Below are 22,609 nucleotides of genomic sequence, written 5' to 3'. Positions count from 1 at the left end.
GTGTCAGTTGTCCATGTCCCTTTCTGACTGACCTTCCTTCAGATGCATCTCCACACACTCCTATTTCTAGGATTCTGCTCTCCTTCACCCCTTTACACATTTGCTATTTCAAATAGCCATCATCCCTGCACATCACTACCGTCTTTATAGGCGAGTTCCTTACTTTGATTTGGATGCTGGCACAGCCCTTGCTCTGTGGTTCAGATGCCTATTTGCCCTTGTTCTCAGCAACTAGAGTAAGAGCACAGCACTCATTCCTTACCAAAGAAGGACCCCCAGCAGAGTTAAGTCACAGGAGACCTTGAATGCAATGACTGTGGTGAACGGATGTGCAACTTAAAACAGACCAGGGTCAGGGGAGCAGTCTGCACCTCAGAAGTTCTTACAGTGCCTGAAACAACATGTTCTGTTCTCTTCCAGGGCCTCAGCATGGATGCTAAACCAACGCATCCACAGCAGGTTAAGTGTCTTTTGATAATGTGTTACAAGGTGTCCTGCCCATAACATGAGGTACTTGACTGTGCCCTGAACAGAGCATAGGCTGAGCTCCAGAGAGCACGGGCGATTGTCACGCAGAGTACCTGTGATTCTTTGCTACTTGGTGATACTGATTTCCACTATTACTCTCCTTTCACAGTTGCATGCATCTAAGTAGTTTATAGGTTCCAGCATTTAGTAAGTGATTCTGATTCTTTACTAGGTGGATGAAACTGTGCTTCTCACTGTCTCTACAAGAAGTCCTTGACTTTTCCTTTGTTCAGCTGGAAAATTGAAAATACTATATGCAGTATCCAGGCCTTTTAAAGCAATAGTGAGGCAAGAAAAGTCAATGAAATAGAAGTCTACAGCCTGTCAGCCTGGACTGGGGAACAGAACAGGCTGAAAATGAGAGATGCAGAAAACAATGTGTTATTTCTTGCAATCCAAGAGATGCATCATTTTCAGACTCCAAACTCAGCAAGCACTTGTCTGGAGTTTTGCCTGAGTTAATCTGCCCAGCAATCTCTGCTCTGGCTCCCTTGGATGCTGTGGATGTACACTGCCATGTACAAAGACAGTGACTGCCATTCATGTCCGCTTCTGCCGGCTGCATGGGAATTTGCCCACTTATCTGTACCAAGCCATCTGCTCCTCTTCCCTCTAGTAGCATGTGGGCCAGGTTAAACAGAATCCTGATAGGGAAGTGGGGATCAGACTGAGTCCCCCATTCCTGCTTCAGGCAATGAACCACATCTGTCTCCCTGGCCGCTGAGGGGACTAATGAATAGGCCTATATGCCTATTGTATGGGGAGGAATGTGTAAGGAGAGACAGACTTGTTCTCCAAGAATCAGAGATAACATGACAACTCCATCAATGGATTCCGGATCAGCTGCATACTGGCCCAAACACACCTCTTCACTAGCTGAGATTGTGCAAAAACATTATGGTCATTCACTTTTGTCAGACTAGTTTCAAAGCATAGAGAGAAATATCCTTTACTGGTAAGAAACTGCTTTGCTACCATAAATGTCTCCTCTGCTGTGCCAGCCCAGCTGGGGAAGCCCTTACAGCCAATGCTCACTGTGACCTCTGCATACCTGTCAATCAGAGGTTCCCAGCATAATGATACCTCCCAAATCAGTTTGCTGGTGGTAAATTATTCATTCCCAAACTCATGGGCAATACTGCAGTGGGTGCAATGTGCTGCCTGTCTCTAAACAGCTACACCAGCTCTCTCCTAGAAGCCTACCCGTGCTAGGATGCTGGTTATTTCTGTGACAGGTAAGGTGTAAGCCATGCACACGTGTATGAATGTCTTCCCCGTCCTGAAGTTCTCCCTACCGTAACTAACACACTTTTACAGCAGAATTCTCCCATGGATCATCGCTCTCATCACACAAGCTGTAGCACTGTGCTGAATATGCAGTCATCTGCTTCCATCTGCAGTGAGGATTTTTAGTAGGTGCCAAGTTTGACCTGCTGTCACCTCTCTGCTCTCACCTCCCCTGCGGTGAACAGGAGAGCCTGCCCTTGGCACAGTCTGTCTTGATACAGTTGTATGATTCATCCCCAGCAGTGTTTCTTGCTCTGCAGCTTCTCAGGAGAGAACTGAATATGTTGTGCTGCTCTCCAGTGACAAAATGCAAATGCTGCTTGGTAGTCGTGCAGTACTTTCCTCAGGGCTGTTCGAGGGGCTGCTAACCATCCACAAATAAATGTACCATGCAAGAGAGCAAATTCTGCAATGTAAAGGGCAGAAGAACAGAGCACTGGATGTGATGCACCCTAGGATATAGGATGGCATGCCAAAAGATACTACTGCTCATTTTCATCACATGTAATCTTGTACATGTGTCTACTGACCAAAATCCGTACTGCTGTTATTTGTGATCGCACAATCACAATGTAAATATCTATGTGCAAAATTATGTCATGGAATTATAGAATCACAGACTGGTTTGGGTTGGAAGGGACCTTAAAGACCACCTAGTTCCAACCCCCTGCCATGGGCAGGGACACCTTCCACTAGACCAGGTTGCTCAAAGCCCCGTCCAACCCGGCCTTGAACACTGCCAGGGATGGAGAAGCCAACTTGTTCAAAAACCAATCTGTTGTACATTCTTTGCAAAAAGTACTAAAAAGTACTAAAAAGGAACAACAGAAAAACATAGATGCGAAGCAGCATCACCTTAAGTAAGTCACGGGTTTCAGACCTCCTGTTCCACTGTTTGATTGATTTCTCCCTGTTCCTTAAACTCTCACCCTAATTGTTTTCAGTCTGATCATTCCTTGGCCATTTGGCCTCTCCAGCCAACTTCACTCAACTGTGGTGTTTACAAACACGATGCAAAATAACACCTAAGAGCAATTACTTTAAGTTTGGATTCAGAGGGACAGAAGAGGTTTAAAGAGTTCAGTAAAAACTATACAGCTGAGCTTCAGATATGCACTTATTTGGCACAGTGGATCAGGAGGGAGCTGACACGGTACCTGGCTTCTAGGGCAGGCTTTTAGCCTGGGCACAACACTCACCAGTGGCAATTAGCTAAGCATTAGTATAGTGCAATTTAAGTTGGATGCCTAATACACTGCTTAAAGTCTTTGAGGAGAAAAATGCCACTTCAGATGAAAAGTTAAATGTGAGGCTGATAATGAATGCTATCGTTCCATCTTCTTGATTTCTTTTTCAGACAAGATAAAAGGTTATACTACATCTTTCCTGAAGCAATGGCTCATTTAAATTAGTTACTGTGAGATAAGTGCCATGCGATGAAGAAACCATTTGTTTTCATTAGTTAGTATTACACAGTACAGGGACCTCGTTCCAGAATTAACCTACTACAGATGCATCTGCTGCCAAGCTGTATGACCTTTAAACAGCAACGTTAAGGAAGGACTGCAGATGAATTGTTTCTTCCTAATACTGGATTGAGATCAAAAGGCACATTTTCACAATATATTAAACAGTAATTACTGCGAAGTACAAAGTGTACCAGAAAGTCACATGAGGAGAAATGATCAGGTAGCAAAAGGCAACAGAGACCGCATCTGCACTTTTTAAGGGAAGTCTCTCTATAGGTCCATATTGCATAGTGACAAACCAGACTTGGGGTTGTATCCCCCAAACTCTGTTACAGGAAGATAGATATGGCTGGCTTGATAATGGATATTTAAACACAAAGGAATCCTGGCACAGCTTTCTCCCTAATGAGTTTTCTAGGCCTGTTTCACAGCTGTTGGAAGTTACAGCTATCTACAACAGAGGTAAAAGGTAGCTTAAAAGCTGGTAGGTATTAGTGGGACAGCGAGGCATGAAATAACCAGTCCCCAAAGTCAATAAAAAGCTGCAGCCTGGAGGAGAAGAAATGTTGTGGCTTTGAATCCATTACACAGTTGTGAGTGGAAACTGGCTCTGGTTGCCACAGGCTTGCATGTGTCCACACACTTTCAAGTCAGAAAAAACAAGCCAGTTGCCAGAATAAAGTCACTTCCCAGACTAGCACCAGCCCTTTATATGTGCTAACATAAAACAGCCTGCAAAAGTGTCAAGATGAATGAACTCCAGTAACTGATGGCACCAGCCATAATTTTTAAGCTGCTAACCAGGGTGTCCCGTGACTCCTGCCAGTGCAACACTTCGCATTGAGGGTGCACAGCACAAACAAAAAAGCAGCCAAGGACAGATACAGGTAACAGAGTCATGCTATTAGCTGTAAATCAATATTGTCCTGGTGGCCCTTTCTAAGGTAAACTTGTCACCACAAGGACAACGGTTTAGAGCCAACAGCATTCACTCTGTGAAGAAGGAATAAATGAATGCCTACCCACCCAAACATTTTCATGGAGAAAGGCTGGTTAGAGTCAGAGTTTAACAGAGGATGGACAGTTACTACAACAGACTCCAACACTTCTTGTTTCAGAAGTGCTGGTGCTCTACCTCAAACCCTCCCTCCACTGCAAAGCTTCTAACGCATTCTAATAGGTTTGATACTTAATCTTACACAAGAGACCATCCCTATAACCAGCTGCTGACCAAGAGTTGTGCTTCTTTTAAAAACCAGCTTCAAGGGAGGAGAGATCTGCTACAGCTGTACCCTAGGGGAGTACTTCTGGCTAGCTGATCTACACAATCACAGAATTGTTGAGCCTGTAAGAGATCTCTTGAGATCATCTAGTCCAGCCCCCCTGCTCGAGCAGGGTTACCTACAGCAGGCTTCCCAGGACTGCACCCAATCAGGTTTTGATCCATCTATGGAGATGGAGACCCCACATCCTCTCTTTGCCCATGTTTGACCACTTTCACAGTTAAAAAAAAGGGTGTTTTCTTGTGTTCAGATTGGCTTTCATGGGGTCTGGGTCAATGGTTGGCTCTTGAGAGCTGGAGGTTATATTCTAGAATGAAGAGATAAGGGGATTGAGTATCTGCACTAGCTTTAGTCCAGCTGACACAGATCCCAGTCCCTGTGAAAATATGCTGGAAAACGTTAAGAAATCCTCCAGGGTCAGAGGCACACTGTCTGGTTCACTGCTGTTGTTACATGTGCTAACTAGCTAGCTTACTCCTGCCACAGTTACTACTTCACTTTAGAACAGAAACCACTAATTGAGCTAGACTAAACACAGGGTTGAAGCCATTGTTCCCTCTCCAAGATACGTAACGGCAGAAGTATGGCACAGCAGATGACCCACCTTGTGGTACTACAGGCAAAGCCATCCCTAGGGTCATAGCGCCCCTTAAATGTATCTTGAGAATCCCTAGTGTGGGAGAATACCTTCTTACTGGGTACAAACACACCCTTTATCATGACACATAGCCAGATTTTATATTTGGACACAGATTTTAGGGTAACAACCCCATCCATTCTCATTTCCACAACATTACATGCTTATAACAGAAACAGCATCTGGCCAATTACAAGGAAATAACCAAATAGCCACAGAGGCCAGTAAATACAAAGAGACTAACTCTGTCTCAGAAACATCCTGACCAGCAAATTGTTAAAGATAGATGCAGTATTCTGGAAGAGTATTGCTATGTTTGCCCAGATATTTTATTTTAAGCCTTTGTTTTAGCCAATGTAAGGGATAGGTAGTTTGGCTAATCCAGAGTCACCATTTTCCCCCTCATATTAGGTGCCTGTCACCTCTTCATATTGTTCATGCATAACATAGATGGTTTTTATTCAAGAGGAGAAGAAATCAGACTCCTGGTGCACTCTACTGGAATGCCCCTTTTTCTTCATATCACATTTGTCTCTAACATGTCTTCAAACAATAATGCATGTGCACATTTCTGTATGTGTTGTACATCTCTGCACGGATAAACAGTACACACACGCACACACAGAGTCTCTTCCAATCCCTTCCTTTTCCTGTTTGTTGTTCTAATCTGTTTGCCTACTCACTCTGGTTTCATCACTCCTTCTGCAAGAATCTCACTTGACTTGTGGTAGCAGAAGAAAACTCCCCTGAAATAAATCCAGTGTATAAACTTCATCTTTAGATGTGTCAGGTGTACACTGCTGAAGGCTGTCCCCTCAACCAACTGTTCATTACAGTGGTTTTCTCTACATTAACTTTTGTTCTTCCTCTCTACTCAGACACAATAACCACTACACAGACCGTAGGAAAAAGGGTATCTGCAGAGCAAAAGCAAAATGTTCATAATGATCATGTGTTTGCCAGAAAATAGGGAGAAAAGGGAAAACAGAGCTTTCAGCCTATCTGTTACTAGCTGATATTGCTGTTTCATCTTCTAGTTAGATTCTTACTAATTTCAGTGTGCATCCCTCTAGGAGCTCACCTTGTCTATATTGCTTTCCTTACCCTAGATTTTGGCCTACATGTTAACTTACATATTTTCTTACATGTAATTTTCAGGCACTGGAGGTGGCACTGAGATCAGCAGCTGAGGATTTCAAGTCATTTGAACCATAAGCAACTCCCAGACATTCCTTTTAGGGACTGGATTGAAAAATGGCAATTAAAAAAATACTTGTTTTCACTTTAATTGAACTCTGAATATCTACAATCAAGACATCTGAAGTAGAGTTCCTCATTATAGGGTCTCTCTGTGCTTGGCAAATAGAACCAGGTGCTTCTGAGAGAGGGCAGTATGTCTGGTATCGCTCTTACATTGAGATAACTCACACCCTAAATGTGCATATTTCTTTCTTTTGACTGTAAAGAGTTTACTAATGGCTAATGATTGACACCCCATGTGTTTCTGCATTCTGTACTAACCAGGTCTCTCCATTATCATCAGCTGGTTTGTATGTGTCTCTGTCTCTTATATGCATCTTGCACTGTAATTAAATTGCAAAACTGATCCATCCTTGGAGGTTTTCAATCCTATGTACAAATAATATTTAAATACACCTCCACACACAGGTTCATTCCCAGACCTATGTAGTTTGTCTTAATGATTACATATACAGAAATACATATTTTAAAAAGCCTAAACTTACCATGACCTGGTGAGAAAACATCATCCACAGAGTTTAGACATAACACTGGAATTCCTACTGACTTCAGCTTGCGACATGGGCTAGCATCTTCATAGTAATCGTCAATTGTACGGTAGCCAAACATGACTGAAGTGAACTGCTTATCAAATTCTCTAACAGTTCTAGCCTGAAGTACAGAATTCAAATAGGGAACTATGTCAGCATTTGGAAAACAGCATCCAGCTAAAGCAGAAGTAACATTTTCACATACCTTCATCACGAGATCCATATCAAATAATTTCTCCAACATTTGTCGATGCCTAAAAAGAAAGAAAAGAATTGGAGAGATTATTGTTTTTTGTTATATAAACAGATGTAAAACTCCTCTGCTCTACAGATATATTTATAGAAACAATTCCCTAATGATAACATGCTTGGTTTTTAATTTTCTATCATATTAAAATCTTTCTGGAATCCAAGAGCAGAAGAATTATTCATTCATATGCAGGCACATCCAGCAACATAGTAAAACATCTGCATAAGCCACGAGAAAGACGCCAAAGATGAGAGAACTAAATATATTTTGGAATACAGAATACATCCTAATTTTATAAAGCAAAGGATGAACTAGTCCTTTCCACGCTTTTGCAATCAATGCCGACTTAAAAGAATTGGTGTATATATGTATATACTCAAAGTCAATATGTGCATACCTAAAATAATTTAAAAATCCATTCACTTCACCTATAAGTACAGAAGTGCGCTGGTCTCGTGCCAAGTCCCTTGAGGGACAGAGAAATTTAGTCACATTGATCTTTCCTGCAAAGATCCTTTAGATTTCGAAACTTACAGAAGAATGCACACAGCACAGCTATGGGAAGTGCTGTTACAGCATTCATTTTGCCACTATTATTATACCTGCTGTAGATCTCATGCTAACATCCTTCCATCTTGCTAAATAGTTCACAAGGCAACTCACCTGCTGATAGAGGATTGTAGACAAGTAGTCAAGTAATAGTTGAAAAGAAGCCAGTTTAGTGGCTTCTCCAGAGATTCTACAGATTCAAAAACATTCCAACCCGCAGAGAAAATTGCAGCTGCCATTAAAGGAGTGTCTCTGCCAGTTTTGCCCAGGTAATTTAAAAGAAGCATGCTACAAACAGAAATGAAAAACAGAAACATATATACTATCAAATTGTTTGCTTCAACTTAAAGCAGATAAAACAATCAGCCATCTTTTTGTCTGTTTTTCAACAGTTTCTTGTTATCTGCCCTACAGTTGTGCCTAATACTCGAAAAAGGTAGTCAGTGTCATCAACATATGACTCATGAAGTCTGCTTTCTCCCTCTACTGTCAGAGACGATCAGAGTGCACTGTGTAGGATGTGAGTAGGAGTGCCTTTAGAAATAGAGATGTACTAGCCCTATTTATATCACTAAAAGGGAGGAAGAGGTCAAATAAATGTATCTTACTCATGCAACAGGTACTCCTGAGTTATTAGTAAGTTTTGCCATTTTACAAGCTCTCAGTCTTCCTGATCTGACAAATCTCATTAGTGTGCCTGACAAATGCAAGCTGCCCCTGGCACGCCTGCCTCGCTATGAAGCTGCCTTTTGAGCTGAAGGTAAAGCCTTTAACCCACCTCACACACATGAGAGAACACAGCTGTTCTTGAGCACAAAGTATGTAAAGAATGAAGTGCTGGATAATTAATAAAAGTAGCAAAACAAAATTATGAGCCAAATAGATGGCTTATATCTTGCCTTTCTGACCAACTGCAAATTACAGTCTCTACTGCTGATGCATAGTTGAGCTGAAAAAAGGGGAGGGTTCACCAGTACCTGACCCTTCAATTGCCAAAAAATTAAAACAGCAAGAAGAGAGTAAAAAAATATACTGACAGAAAAGCTGTAAGTCTTGCTTTACTGCCTGAGGCCCCAAAGTTTCCAACCAGCATCTTAATACCAAGCCTTTAACTCAAAACATTACAAGTTTTACAACTTAATACAGCTCCCTGAGTCACCAGCACTATGTATCTTAGCGTCATCTACCATGCTTCAGGAGACCTTTAGCAACCTTTAGCAAAGCACCATGAACCAGGCTGCTATCACAGAGACTTTTCCCCGTGCACCACCCACCAGATCATACGACAGCAGTGCGAAAGGGCAGTCAGTTTTTGGTATTAGCAAAGACTTGCCAGTTGGTAGGAACCAGCAAGAAAAGAAGAGCAAACAGCACTTGAGAGTGGCCTCCTGCCATCAGCTCACAGTTAAATCCAATAAGCAAAGTCACTTGTGGCACATACAGGAATTTAGCTATGTTCCCTCTCACCCACAGAAGAGTCACCAGTCTGAGAGTCGCCAGTGTATATGCTGTAAGAACACTGAACCATAAACCAATAAAGTTGCAGCAGTAAAGCAAGTTGTTGAACAGAACTCACAGAATACATGTGGTAGAAAGAAGGTTTAGGAATCATTGTTCGAAAACCAAGTCCCTTTCCAAAAAAATACATACTGAAGATCAATAGAACAGGTAGACTTTCACTTACATTTACACATTTGTAAAGTGAATGTTTATTTGTCTTCTTAACTGGGCAACTGTGTCCTATATAGATTAACTGGCTATTCAGAAAGTTCTGAAAAGGGAGAGATCATATAAACTACTGTAAGATTAAGACAAAGGGATGATGTTCAGAATATGCGTCTGGTAAGATTTCTGCTCCTGCTTAATTTTACACATACAAGTGCTCCAATTAATTCTGAAGTGCGGAAACAGTCCCTACATGGATGATTAGAGACTCTTCCAGTTTCCTGTACGATTAAGCATATGCTTTCTGTTTGTGATTCAGGACTTTAAAAACATACCGGAGGAGGAAGGTGGAACATCTTGCCTAAAATCGCGCAGTGGTGGTGGCGAGTTAAAAGCCAGGAACAAAACACAAATCCCCTGTGCCACACTAACAGACTTCACCACTATTTAGGATACCATGACTAGGTTAAGCCAAGGACAGAAATGACATTACCAGTTGCAGAACAGCCAGCTTCTAATGCATCTTCAGCCCTGAAAATCTGGTTCTTCACCTACTGCACCCCAGCCCTTTTAGTTCTAGAATAACGCTGCACCACACATGAAGCTACCCATGAAGAACCTACTGTGCTTTAAATCTGTATCTCATTGTTGAAACAAGTCTCTACACCAGATGCTTCTTTGGCTTTCACCATTTCCAGTGAAACATGTTTTTGCAATGTATCATGTTATTTCATGTTTTGCACGCAAAACAGTCTGAGCTGGGGAGAGATAGCAGCCAAGTGAGGTAAGAGTCAACAGGCTTGCTAACCTTGTGAAGAAGGGTTTAAAACTAGGTTTGTCAAGGGATGAAGAACAAAGCCTGAAGACAAATGAAGGGCTGGCAGGCCTTGATGAAGGGACAGCATGACAGAGGAGGCTGTCACACTTCTCTGAGAAAGCAGCATGACTGCAGACCATCTCATCTGCCAGCACATGCATGAACACCCAGCACGGGAAAAACATGAGGAATTAGGAGTCTGTGCATAGTCACATAACAAGTTTATTGGATCCACAGAGACATGGAGGACTCACAAGCAGACAAGACTGTGCTATGATGGATGCAAACAGATTCTTCATTAAGGCCTTAAAGACAAGGAGGAGGGTTTACACCTTAGGCAAAGAAGCCATTTAAATGCACAGAATTTTTCCCTGGTGCAGGTTATAAGCCAGTTCAGAGCTAATAGGTCAAAATCAGACAGGAGGCTAACAAAGGGGATATCATGGTGGGCATCTGCTACAGACCTCCTGATTAATAGAAGGAATTAGAGGGTCCAAGTCTTTGGACAGCTAAAAGAGACTTCATAATCGCTGGGCACAGGGAACTGTAACCATCCTGACATGAACTGCCAAAGCAGGGCACAAGCAGACCAGATTTCCGGACAGTACTGAGGACAGTATTTTGACACACAGTCAATGACCCAAATAGGGAAAGTGTGCTATGGAACTGCTACTCAGACGTAAGGAAGAACCCGTCAGGTATGGGAATGTGTAGAACAGTCTTAGCTGCTAAGATTATTCAATGGTGGATTTTAAAGATCTAGAGGGAGTAAGGAAGGTAAGCAGTAGAATTACAATACTGGAGAGAGCTGGCTTTAATTTGGTCAGTGATCTGGTTGGCAGGAGCCCATGTGAGATGCCCCTGATGGGCAAAGGGGTCTGGGAAAACTGTTTGACCTTAAGGATAACTGAACATAAAGCACAAGGGTGGTACATTCTGATGTACAGGAAGTTGAGCAAGAGTGGCAGAAGAACACATGGAGGAACAAAAAACTCTTAACCGACTTCAAGGAAGCATCCTGAAGATGGAAGGAGGGTGGGCTGCCTGGGAGAAACAGTCATTGTCGAATAATGCAGGGATGAAGTTAGGAAAACTAAAGTTCAGCTGGACTTGGAACTAGCAAGGGATATGCAGGACAACAAGAAAAAGGCTCCTGCAACAAGAAAGGCTTCTGTAAATACACTGGTACAAAAAAAAAGGCTCAGCGTAAACAACATCCACTCCTTTCCCCTCATCAGTGAAGCCAGTCATCTCGTCATAGAAGGCAATCAGATCACTTGGGCATGCTTTGTCCTTGATGAATCCAGTCACCTTCTTATGCTTCATATGCTTGGAAATGGCTTCCGGAGGATCTTCTCAAACAACTGACGTTAGGCTGACCAGACTTTATTCCCTCCTGGGACCACTATTCAACAGAGCAGGGAACCCAGTAACAAAAGACTTGTAAAAAGTAGAGGCTGCCTGTCTTCACTGACAAGGCCTGTTCTCGGGCCTACTAGGTCCCTGTGCCTAGTGGCAGAGTATGGGAGAATGCCGTATTACTCATGGCAGAGCAAGATCAAGTTAGGACCCAGTTATGCAAACTGGGCATAGGCATGTCAATGGGACATGGTGAGGTGCACCAAAGCTCCAGAGGAGGCAGCCGATGCCATTATGAGACTGTTTTCTGTGACTTTAGAAAGGTTGCAGCAACTATGGCATATTTCTGATGCCATCTACAAGAACAGCAAGGAGGAGGAAATACAGGCTGGTCAGCCTAACCTCAGCGCTTTAGGAATATCCTCTGAAAGCCATTTGCAAGTATGTAAAGGTGAAGAAGGTGACTGCTAACAGCCAGCATGGATTTACCAAGGACAAAGCATGTCTGATCAACTTGGTTGCCTTCTATAATGAGCTGACTGCCTTCACTGATTACGGGAAAGGAATGGATGTTGCTGACTTCCACTTTAGCAAAGCTTTTGACAGTCTTCCATGGCCTCCATGTAGCCAAACTGGAGGGACACGGGTTGAATAGGTGACCTGCAGCACGCATGGAAAACTGACCAGGCTACTAGGCTCAGAGAGCTGTGGTCAGGAACTTGAAGTCCAACTGGAATGGCTGGACCAGATACTAGCAACGTTCCTGAGGAGTCAATAATGGGGCCAGTACTGTATCACATCTTTGTTAACTAGATGATGAGATGGAATACACCCTTAATAAGCTTACATGTCACATTGTGGGGAGTGACTGGTGAATGGGAAGACAGGGCTGCCATGCTGAGGGACATCAGCGGGCTAGAAAAATGGCCTGGCAGAAACCTCATGAAGTTCAACAAAGGCAAAAGTCCTGCACCTAGGGCAGACTAATGATTGGGTAGAAAGCAGTTGAAAAAGTCATGGGCAAATGCAATGTGACTCAGCAAAGCACCCTTACAGCAATGAGGACGACTGGTGACATGCTGTGATTTGTTAGTAAAAGCAAAACAAGCAGGTCTAGGGGAATTATTGTTTCTTGAATTTGGCACTTAGAAGATTGTATTTGGAGTCCTGTGCCCAGTTTTGGGCTTCCCAGACGCTGACATACTGGAGATTCATACGTCTTCATCCTGAAGACACTGGCAAAATCCCAACAACAGACAAATGGAAAAACATTGGTCTGATTTAAGAAGCTTCCAAGTTATTTATTTGATAATCAATAACTGCATTGTTTGAACAAATCTGTATTTATCACAAAGCTTCTACAAGTTGTTAGCAGATTAATGTCAATATATAAGGCTGTATCTGCCCACCCTCCATCAAATTTGTCAGAAAGAAGGGGAAAGTCTCAGGAAGTTACCACTGTGTCTGCAGTATTTCTAAGGGAGGTTCTCCTGTCCTATGATTTTCATCAAAGAGGCTGTCTTAACATTTCTCCTAGCTTCTAGCAGTGATTTCTCTAAGAAACTGTGCTATCATTGTCTGTTCTAGGAGTGCTTTCTGGAGAGAAGCCAAGACACCGTAAGTCTTAATACCACATGCTTTTATCAACCCATACTGGTTTCAACAACAACACTACTTTTTGCTTCTGGGCCAGACAGAGCAGATACCCACACCTCTCCCAGCCTAACTTACCCACAAACTGCAGAACCCAAACAGAGTGAAGATAAACCTTCTCATTCCCAGAGGTTGCTAAGAAACATGGTATGATAGCTCTAGTTCCCTTTCTTTAATCCCTCTGTTCCAGAGACAGCCTCCATAGTTCCCAAAGATTGTATTGCCCACCTGATTGGATGTCAGTCTGTCTGTCAGAGTGTCCTGCCTTTCTCCACACCCCCTCTTGTCCAAATTCAACCTTCCCTGAAGGCTGAATTTCAGGGACCTGAAAGCCTCGAAGATATGAAGTTTCTACATGAACTGCTGGAGAGGGACCCAGGTTAGTTGCAGTTCAGTGAGCAATGCAAGTATTGCAGAGTAGTAATTTACAATCAGGCTACTTATTTTGCAATCATAGTTAAGCTGATACTCTTGTAACATAATACCTTACCCTCCCATCGAAACACCTGCTGCTATGAATGGAGCTGAGGGGTGCAAGCTGTGTACATGATGAATAACAGCCTCCAAATCCTCTGTGTTAGAGGCACAGTAGGTCCTTGGTGTCTGTAAGGAGTCAGAGGGAAAAAATGCCATCATAAGCTTTTGTATTATCCTTTAAGGACAAAGCAATCTGAAGAGTGGATCATTTATATAACAGGATAAATTTAGCATTTATCGTGAAGCTGTGCTAAATGGCAAATATAAACCCAAAGCACTTCACGAGGAGGTGGAAGGGAGTTGTACTTGCCATCATTACAAAATAAAACAAGCGACAAATATCTTCAGTATCTGCACCCTTCAGGTCATTAGACAAAATCTGCCCATAGAGCAATGAGCTAAACTAGACAGAACTACAGCAGAACCAGATAGGCACCGGTATTTTTAAGATACCCTGGGGAAATGGAAACATATCATAAAGGCTGCAATTTACAGAAGAGGAAGTTATAACGACAATTTACCATCTTCACCACCATTCAAATGCACGAGAAAATGCTAGATTTCAAGTACTGTCAGCATTTGAAAAGTAGCCAAAATTTAGATTCTACACACAATACAAGCAAATAAATAGATAAATTCACCAGTGCCGTTTACCTGATTTACTAAAACATTCTATTAACTAAAGCAATGAAACACATATCTTATCCCTTCTCTATCTATCATCAGTCTCTTCAAATCTTGAATCAAAACTTGGAATGATTTCCACTGGCATCACTGAGGTTTGGGTAAGCTCTTCCCTGCTTTTACAGGATAAGCACAGCTTTTGAGCCTCACCTCCACAGACACCTGCTACAGGCCACAATCTGGGGACTATCTGGAGCAGTGTAAGAGAGATAAATCCTTTTAGGAACCATAAGAATCACAGTAAAGTGAGGGGAGTGTTCCCTAATTTTCTAGATTTCATCTACAGCAAAAGTAAGCTTTTAACTATAGAGTTTTTACTAACATGTTAGTGACTTTGACTTAACTATAGGGAGCAGCTGGCCTGCCAAAATTCAGTATGAACATTAAACTAAATAGAAAAATACTTAATTATGAGTTAATTGAACTTATTTGTTGCTTGAAGCAACAATGTCTTATAAGGAGAGTTTTTTTTAAATTGTTTTCAGTTACAAAGCCTGGGTATTTGTGGGCAATTTTAACAAGTCTAATTAGATGAAACTAATTACCTAAAATACACTTAACAAGAATATTGAAATGTTGAAGTCAAAGATTAAAAAAAAAAGGAAAGAAAAGCTAAATCTGGATAATTAAAACTGAAGATGGGTTTAATTTCTATTTATGTTGCATTTCCACGTCTCATCCACATGAATTACACTTCGCTGTTTTACACCCTATTAATTAAAGCCAGTGTGAATGTGTTTTATTTTAATTAAATTGTCAAGTTTACAAGGAAAAAGAAATTATTTTTGGTAACTAGGGTCTAATGTATTCCAAATGAAAGCATATTTTATTAAGTTTCTAAAACTAGAGAGATATCCTGCATTTTAACTTCAGTTAATTCCTTATACTTTAATGTCTGTCTACTCACTGTGTTAAGATACTTTAAAACACCATCTTAGCTCACGTTAGCTGTAGTCAATCTAATATTTGAGTATTCCATAAAAATGTATCACAGACACTTTCAATAACCAATAAGAACAGCATTTTAAAACTGATCCTTTCAGTAGCTATCATTTGGTGTATATTTGAATCTATTTTTAAAGAGTCTAGAAAGAGAACTACTTGCATGACTAATTTCTACTGTCGTGCTCAATTATGATTCAAAATCTTTAAGTAGGGATCTTATGTTGAATTGTAGAAACGCCCCCCCACCTTTGCAGAAAATGTGGTAGTTTCAGCTGGTTTGCTTCACAGTAAGATCTTACAAAGCTTAGAGATGGAAATCCGATTACAGTAATATACACACAATGCATCCAAACAAGAGATCTTTTCTCTCAACAGTTCAGAAATTTATCAATAAGGACTCTGTGTGTCACAAAACTGCTTTGTAAATCCATCTCTAAAAGTATGCAAAAACTACTCTTAACATGGCAATATATGCATTGAAATGCTTTATCTGATTATGGGAAAATATTCTGAGCTTTTTTAAAGTTGAAACCAGGGTATTAAAAAATACAAAACAATACCAAGTATTATGCACATTTATTCCAGCTGCAGAGCTGTCAACAAAACACATCTGAAGAAACAAAGCTTATTCAGCAGTAATTCATCATGCCTTGTCTCTAGCTGCAGAAAATACTTAGCTTCGACACTTTGTCATTTTGCTAGTTAAATTTCCAAGCAAACATGGTATGTCTATCCCAAAGACAAAAAATATCTTAAGGAGCCGTGTTGGGCATAATTGCTGAGAAAAATACAGGAACACATTTAATTTTTAGGATATGGCTATCCATGTAAATCTGGTTCATTAATTCAGTAACACATAATATGGATCAATTTTAATGGCACAACTTTTTAACCATATCAAAATCTATTTTAAATTTATATTGGCAACTGGGAAAGTAATTACAATTTCTTATATTTGGATTTGTATGTTAAAACAATGGGAGAAAATTACATTGATTGAACAGAATTTCATGGATGTGTTCATTTTAGATACTGTAGTATTATTTTTGGAAAGAGAAATGTAAGGATTGTTCATTTTAATGTTACATATATTAATAATTTATTTCCTAAAATGACATGTTCACAAAAATTGTGTGTTGATCAGTTGACCTCTTTGAGTTCTAAAATAAAAGATGAATATTAGCACATGATTGATGTATCAGACTAGATTCTCTTGTCTGCATTTTCAACATGAGTTTCACTTAAATCCAGTTGTACAAATAGACACCAATGATGCCATATATACTGCTTGTGAGAGATGTTTATCTTAGAAGTCATCCTTACCAATAGCTCCTCACCAGCAATTCCCCGATTGTTAAAAACCACGCATCTAAAAATTGAGACAGTAAATTCAATTAAACACAGTGTTCATCCCACTAAAAAAAGATAAACACACAAATAACCCCGAAAATGCATAAAGAAAAATGAGCCAGTTCTATGAATAAGTTCAACGTAAATATTTACAGTCCTACAGATTCTAAACCGATCCTGATCTGCGTAGAACGACCTTTATACCAAAATGGAGTTTACTGAAGTCAATGGGATTCTATATGAGCTCTGTGATTTGCCAGTCAAGGTCAAATTGCAGGACGAGAGCCCCAAGGTTTACCTGAAGGTGGTACCTGCATCTTGTTCTGCCTGCACTCTGAGCTGGCCAAATATGAGCCATAAGGTCTGCCAGTGCAGGGCTGACCCTGAAGCAGTGCTCTGGAAGAGAATGTCAGAGATCCATGTGTAGACGTCCTCCAAAGCTATATAACTGCATTAAATAGCACAAAATGTGCCCAAACAAAATTATAATGACAGCTGCATCTGACTTGTCTTGGGGATGGGAATTTTTTTCATCTGGTATAGCAGAAGTTTCTGTTCTCTTTGTGCTGGTGGGAGTCTCTGAATTTTCTAGCAGTGTTACTGTGATTTAAGGATCTATGTTTTCTTAATAGATCTTACACTTCTATTACTCTTCTACTCTTCACTATAATAATTTTGTTAAATAATATATATATTAGATTATATATATAAGATGGGTTAAAGGCATGAAAAATTACTTATTTTGATATTTTTCTCAAATGTTGCTGTTTAAAAACAAGATTATAGCATTCTGTTGAAATCTGACCTACAGCTCTCCTTTTTAATGCTATAGCTTCTTTTCTTAGGCGATCAAACGCAGATATTTCTTTCAGGAATACTTAAAAAATTAATAGTAAGAAGTTGTTGATTTGAGGGCTTTCCTCCTCTGATATGTTTTACTGGTAAGTTTTAAAGTGGTTTTAAAAGTACTTTGATCTGCTACTTTACTTTCATAATTTAGTAAAGCAGTTATCCAAACCTCCAAACAGAAAAGAGGTAGCAGACATGCAAATAAAAGCTCATATATACATATTTGAAGAACTTATTATAGTCAGTACCATAAGCCAGTCTGCAAAGACAAACTGTAATATTCCAAATACAGATCCTGGAACAATGACAACTTATTTTAAAGCACAGCAGCAGCAGTATGATTATATAAAGGAAATCGACTAATCCACCTATTTTACCCAGCTCTGACCAGAAGCCTTAATAACAAAACTAAATTAAGCAGTGACAATTAAGAGGTGACGAACCTCTTCCTTAACCACCACCAGTAAGTGTAGGCTAGCTCTCCTTTTTGCAGTCATGAATTTGAGGCTGCTGAATCAAGCAATTTGGGCATTCAGAAGCTGACCTCCTCCGAGGCCTGCTGCCAGCAACCCATCTACACAAGTCTTCTTGGAGATGAATACAAACCCCTTCTCTAGCAAGTGTAAAGGTAACACAAATACTGATATCGTAATTTAAAAAGCAGCAGCAAAGGCCTATAGACTTAGCCTGCTCTCACTGCAATCTCTGAGGCACATCTGTAGATACTATAACAGCCCTTCCGAATGCACTGCTGTTACATAATTCTAATATTATTATTACTACTAATACTTTCTTACATAAACTAATGCCTTTAGATCTCATTTGCCTTAGGAAAAGCATCTTACGCATATACATACTTATATTTGATCTTATTAGAAGAAGCAAAATACTAGCAATGAAATACAACAGTACCTATATCCCAGCGTTTTGCTTTGATGGATCATATGAAGAATGTAGGATTCCTTGCTCGTTCCTGTCAGGCCAGGCAGTAACAGGACAGTGGGTCTTGTACTGGCATCCGGATGATATAAGCTGTCATTATTATCAAACCAATCCAATGAAATCTGTCCTCCATCTGCTGTTTTAATGAGCTCACTGAAAGGCACATTTCAAGACAACACTGATTAGATTGAAAAATACATGCATACTGCTTACAGTGTACAAATTACCAGGTATGAATTCTGCATTTTAGTTCTGTTTTTATACTCAAAGTGCCACCTAACTATGTTTGTTTACATGTTTACCATTCAGAAAGAGCCACATCTACAGCTGACAAGAGTTAGTACAGTCAATTTGTGGCATAATTCCCATTTACAGTAAATGAAGACCTGGCCTCTCATGAATTGCTGCTGATGCACTGGAAGCTTGTAACTAATGTGATTTTTGGCACTGCCTTCTATTTTATATAGGTTTGCATACTGCAGATTTCCTTTGGATCATCTAAGAATCTTTTCATAGCACACGGGACAATGTGTTAAATATTTATCACATTTTTTTCTCTTTATCCAAAGGAGCAGCAGGTATAATGGATGGCACCTTGTTATGTTTAAAACGTGGAACACAGACACACACACTACTGTATCTTTCACCCCGTATCTTCACAAACTTTGCTAGAATGCACTCTTAAAGCATTATCTTGAGAATGTAATAAACATTATAATCTCACAAGAAGCTAAGCATGAATTAAACGACAAGAAGGCTTCATTCTTTTTTTAGAAACATACAGCATCTTCCCTCTTCCTGGCAATGAAGACATTGTATGAGAGAGTTGGTGTAGGAACTACCAAAATGTAAGCCTACCTTGCATTTGATTTTTCATTTGAAAGTCTTGAAAGCACCTAATCCAGATTTTAAAGCTCCTCAGCCTTGTTGGACTCATTAGCTCTGCTTTGCCCTTTTTCAGTAATGGGAAATAGATGCAATGCTGGTGTGTACTGCCAACACAATCTCCAGTGGTGCAAAATAAGCATTGCCCCATGGAATTACGTTTCTTCCCTCACAAACCTTGAAATAGAAAGTACACAAGAAGGGCTAGGAAAAGTGGACACGGCCATACCACTGAAATGTTTCCTAGCTACTAAAACTAAGGGAAGCTCTTAAATGCTAAATCTATTCTACCATGCAAACAGAGCTGAAACAACTTGTGCTGCATCCAGGTTCCGGCGCATAAAAGTACTTCTCCTTAGGTCTTGTGCCAAATGCCTCATTTGCCAGACTAAGTCTCATTTATGTGTGAGAGAGATCAGCTGAGGACAAACACTAAATGTAAGTTTTTTCTCCTCTTAGAATTTAGGCATCAAAGAATACAACATGAAACCCACACATAAAAGTTACTTTGAAAATCCCAGAAGTTTTATATATTCAAAACAAGGCTGAAGTGGCCATGCTATGGTTAAGGTATAACATGTTGGTTCAAGGGCAAGAGGCAGTGATCGCATGACCTTTGCAAACATTCAAACATGTTGGCATTCAAACACCAGAATATTTGATATACCAGATGACTGTGCTGCCATCTAGAAAGACCTTAAAAGGCTGCAGAAATGGGCTGACAGGAACTTCATGTACAATGAGCACAACCTGAAACACAGGAGGCTCCCTCCGAACATCAGGAAACACTTCTTCACTGTGAGCGTAACCCAGCACTGGCACAGGTTGCCCAGGGATGATGTGGAGTTGCCATCTCTAGGGATATTCAAAAGCTGTCTGGACACGGTCTGTGACAACTGGCTCTGGGTGGCCCTGCTTGAGCAGGGAGGCTGGACAAGGTGACCTCCAGAGGTCCCTTCCAACCTTAATCATTGTGTGATCCTGTGAACACAGAACCACATCAGTTCCTATATTGTCACCAATATTTCAATGCTAGTCTGAAGCTAAAATAGGGCCATTTGGGAACCTTGACCTTTTAAACCTACCATATATTGAATCCAGGTTAGATATGGTTCCAAGTCTATGATGGGGTTGTAAAAGCAGGCATAAAGCAAAAAACCCATGCATGAACTTGAGCAATGATGGTAGATGGAACACAGTCAGAGCAAGGTAACTGTTGGTTACCAAATCAATCATTTTCCAGAATAAAGGCACTTACTTCCTGTACTGTACTTGGGGTCTGGAGGTGATAAAGGGACGCAGGAGTGTTTGCATCCGACCTTCCCAGCACCAAATCGTGGGATAGTAAGTTTCTGTCACAACAGGGCAATATTCCTCAAGAAAGCGGCAGAAGCTGTCGTTGGTGGCCACCAGCTGGGGTTTCTAGGAAGAGAGACTACAGTCAGGCATGGGCAGTCATATAAAAATCCCTAACAAATAAAGAAAGAAATGAAAACTTATTTAAAGCCTCTCGTTTAAAAGATAAAGAGATAGGTAAATGAAAACCAAACAGAAACCCAAAATGCCCAGCTGAAAAGTGAAACCCACTAAACATAATGGATTCCTAAGCTATTTTTAATAACACGTTATTCTAGCTCTACTTTTACCAGCATTGTATCTTTCCCTGAGAAATCAAAACCATACTGTCTCACAGTAGGCAAAAAAAGAGTTTACTGAATCCATTCTCTTGCACTGCATAGAACTGATGCTTAATCCGCATACTTTGTGCACCTGCAGTACCTATTTTAACCTGGTAGGACCCTCCTCCCATCTCATACTACAGTACAGAACTGCGTTGGTTACTCTAATAACACCCTGCATACAGAGATTTTTCTTACAGTTTCCATTTGTAGACCACTTAACATGTAAATCTCTGTATACCAAACCCCTCATGTTTCAGCAGCTGCATTCCTTGAACTTTTCTTTTACACTGACTTTCCAACATGCAAGCATTAACAGGACAATAACAGATGCTTTGGAGAAAATGGTTACACATACACGGCGGCAGTGGCACATCCTCCCTTCCTCTTCCTCCTCTGACCAAGATCAAATACACTCTTGTGACGAAGAGAAAGGCTATGTTCTCAGTGGTTCTGTGACGGACTGTGGTAACACACATGCCTTCAGCAACAATAAATCTTCTGATTTGTGTATTTTCAGCCAATTAAGCATTCAATGAGGCATTCTCACCACAAGGCCACTTTAGATCAGGTCGGGCTCACTGTACCCAAGTAATTTGCAAATGCCTAATTCCTCTGTAAAATCACTACTCAGATGTACAAGAGTGTCCCAGCCCTCAAAACACTGCGATAGTGGTTACAAAGGTATTTACCGTGGTACCGAAGGCAGACACCAGGACAACGAAGTACTTTATCACTGCCCTGTCAGTAAACCAAAGAGGTCGGGGGTTGTTGTGGAAGGAGGGCTCCTGACCTCCCTTTCCAAACCGCCGCCTCCAGCCAAGCTCTCCTTCTGGTACAGATGCACTTCGGGGACTCCCGAGGCCGGAGCCCGCTTCCCCTCCCGGGCCGGGCACGACCAGCCGAGTGCTCGCTCGGGCCGGCCGGCCCCAAAGAAAACGCCTCAGCCGTCCACGGGGGCCCAACAGCCGCGGCGGGCGGGAGCCTGCGGGTCCGGCCCGGCGGCGGACACCGGCCCGTGCAGGGGGCGAGCGGGGTTTCGGCCAGCCGGGACCCCGGAGCGGCACCGCCGGCGGAACGGCGGCGAGCGCGAGGAGAGCGCCCTGCCCCCGCCCGGCCATTCCTGCCCTGAGCGGGTGGGTCGCGGTGACCTTCGCGGGACGGTGCCCCCTTGGCGGGACACCTGCGGAGCCCGCCCGCCCGCCGCCCTCCCGCTCACCTTGGCGATGCTGCTGAGGTAGTAGCAGGCGTAGGCGACGCCGAAGCCCAGCACCAAGGACAAGCCTACGCCGGAGCCGAAGAGCCCCACTCGGACCTGGCTCTCCAGGTAGAGGGAAAGCTCCCTGGTCAGCACCTGCCAGTCCATCGCTCGGCAGGGCCGGGCAGGGCAGGGCAGCGCAGCGCAGCGCAGCGCACCCCGGCTGCCGCGGCCGAGCCCACCGCGGCGCGGAGGGAGGGAGGGAGGGAGGGAGGAGGCGCTGCCGCTCAGCTCCCCCTGCCACTGCCGCGGA

General features: G+C 41.8%; 1 protein-coding gene across 4 annotated transcripts in view; it reads right to left on the bottom strand.

Moving 5' to 3' along the window:
• ABHD3 (abhydrolase domain containing 3, phospholipase) overlaps window positions 1-22,609 on the bottom strand; it is a 26,222-nt gene extending 3,613 nt beyond the window's left edge. For 2 of the 4 annotated variants that reach the window (XM_030500284.1, XM_030500263.1), the window contains exons 1-8: window positions 22,318-22,609; window positions 20,678-20,841; window positions 18,505-18,687; window positions 16,717-16,762; window positions 13,778-13,890; window positions 7,908-8,081; window positions 7,200-7,248; window positions 6,950-7,115 (exon numbers count right to left, since the gene is read on the bottom strand). In XM_030500284.1, the coding sequence (XP_030356144.1) occupies window positions 6,950-7,115; window positions 7,200-7,248; window positions 7,908-8,081; window positions 13,778-13,890; window positions 16,717-16,762; window positions 18,505-18,687; window positions 20,678-20,841; window positions 22,318-22,464 (1,042 nt within the window). In that variant the 5' untranslated portion in view covers window positions 22,465-22,609. Of the gene's footprint in view, window positions 1-1,494; window positions 2,222-6,949; window positions 7,116-7,199; window positions 7,249-7,907; window positions 8,082-13,777; window positions 13,891-16,716; window positions 16,763-18,504; window positions 18,688-20,677; window positions 20,842-22,317 lie in introns of those variants that run through there. The other 2 variants (XM_030500273.1, XM_030500285.1) reach the window with 2 other exon arrangements.

The sequence above is a fragment of the Strigops habroptila genome, chromosome 1 (genome assembly GCF_004027225.2).
Source record: "Strigops habroptila isolate Jane chromosome 1, bStrHab1.2.pri, whole genome shotgun sequence".
NCBI lineage: Eukaryota > Metazoa > Chordata > Aves > Psittaciformes > Psittacidae > Strigops > Strigops habroptila.
Note: the sequence above shows the minus strand (reverse complement) of the source record. Positions and strands in the feature narration are given on the sequence as shown.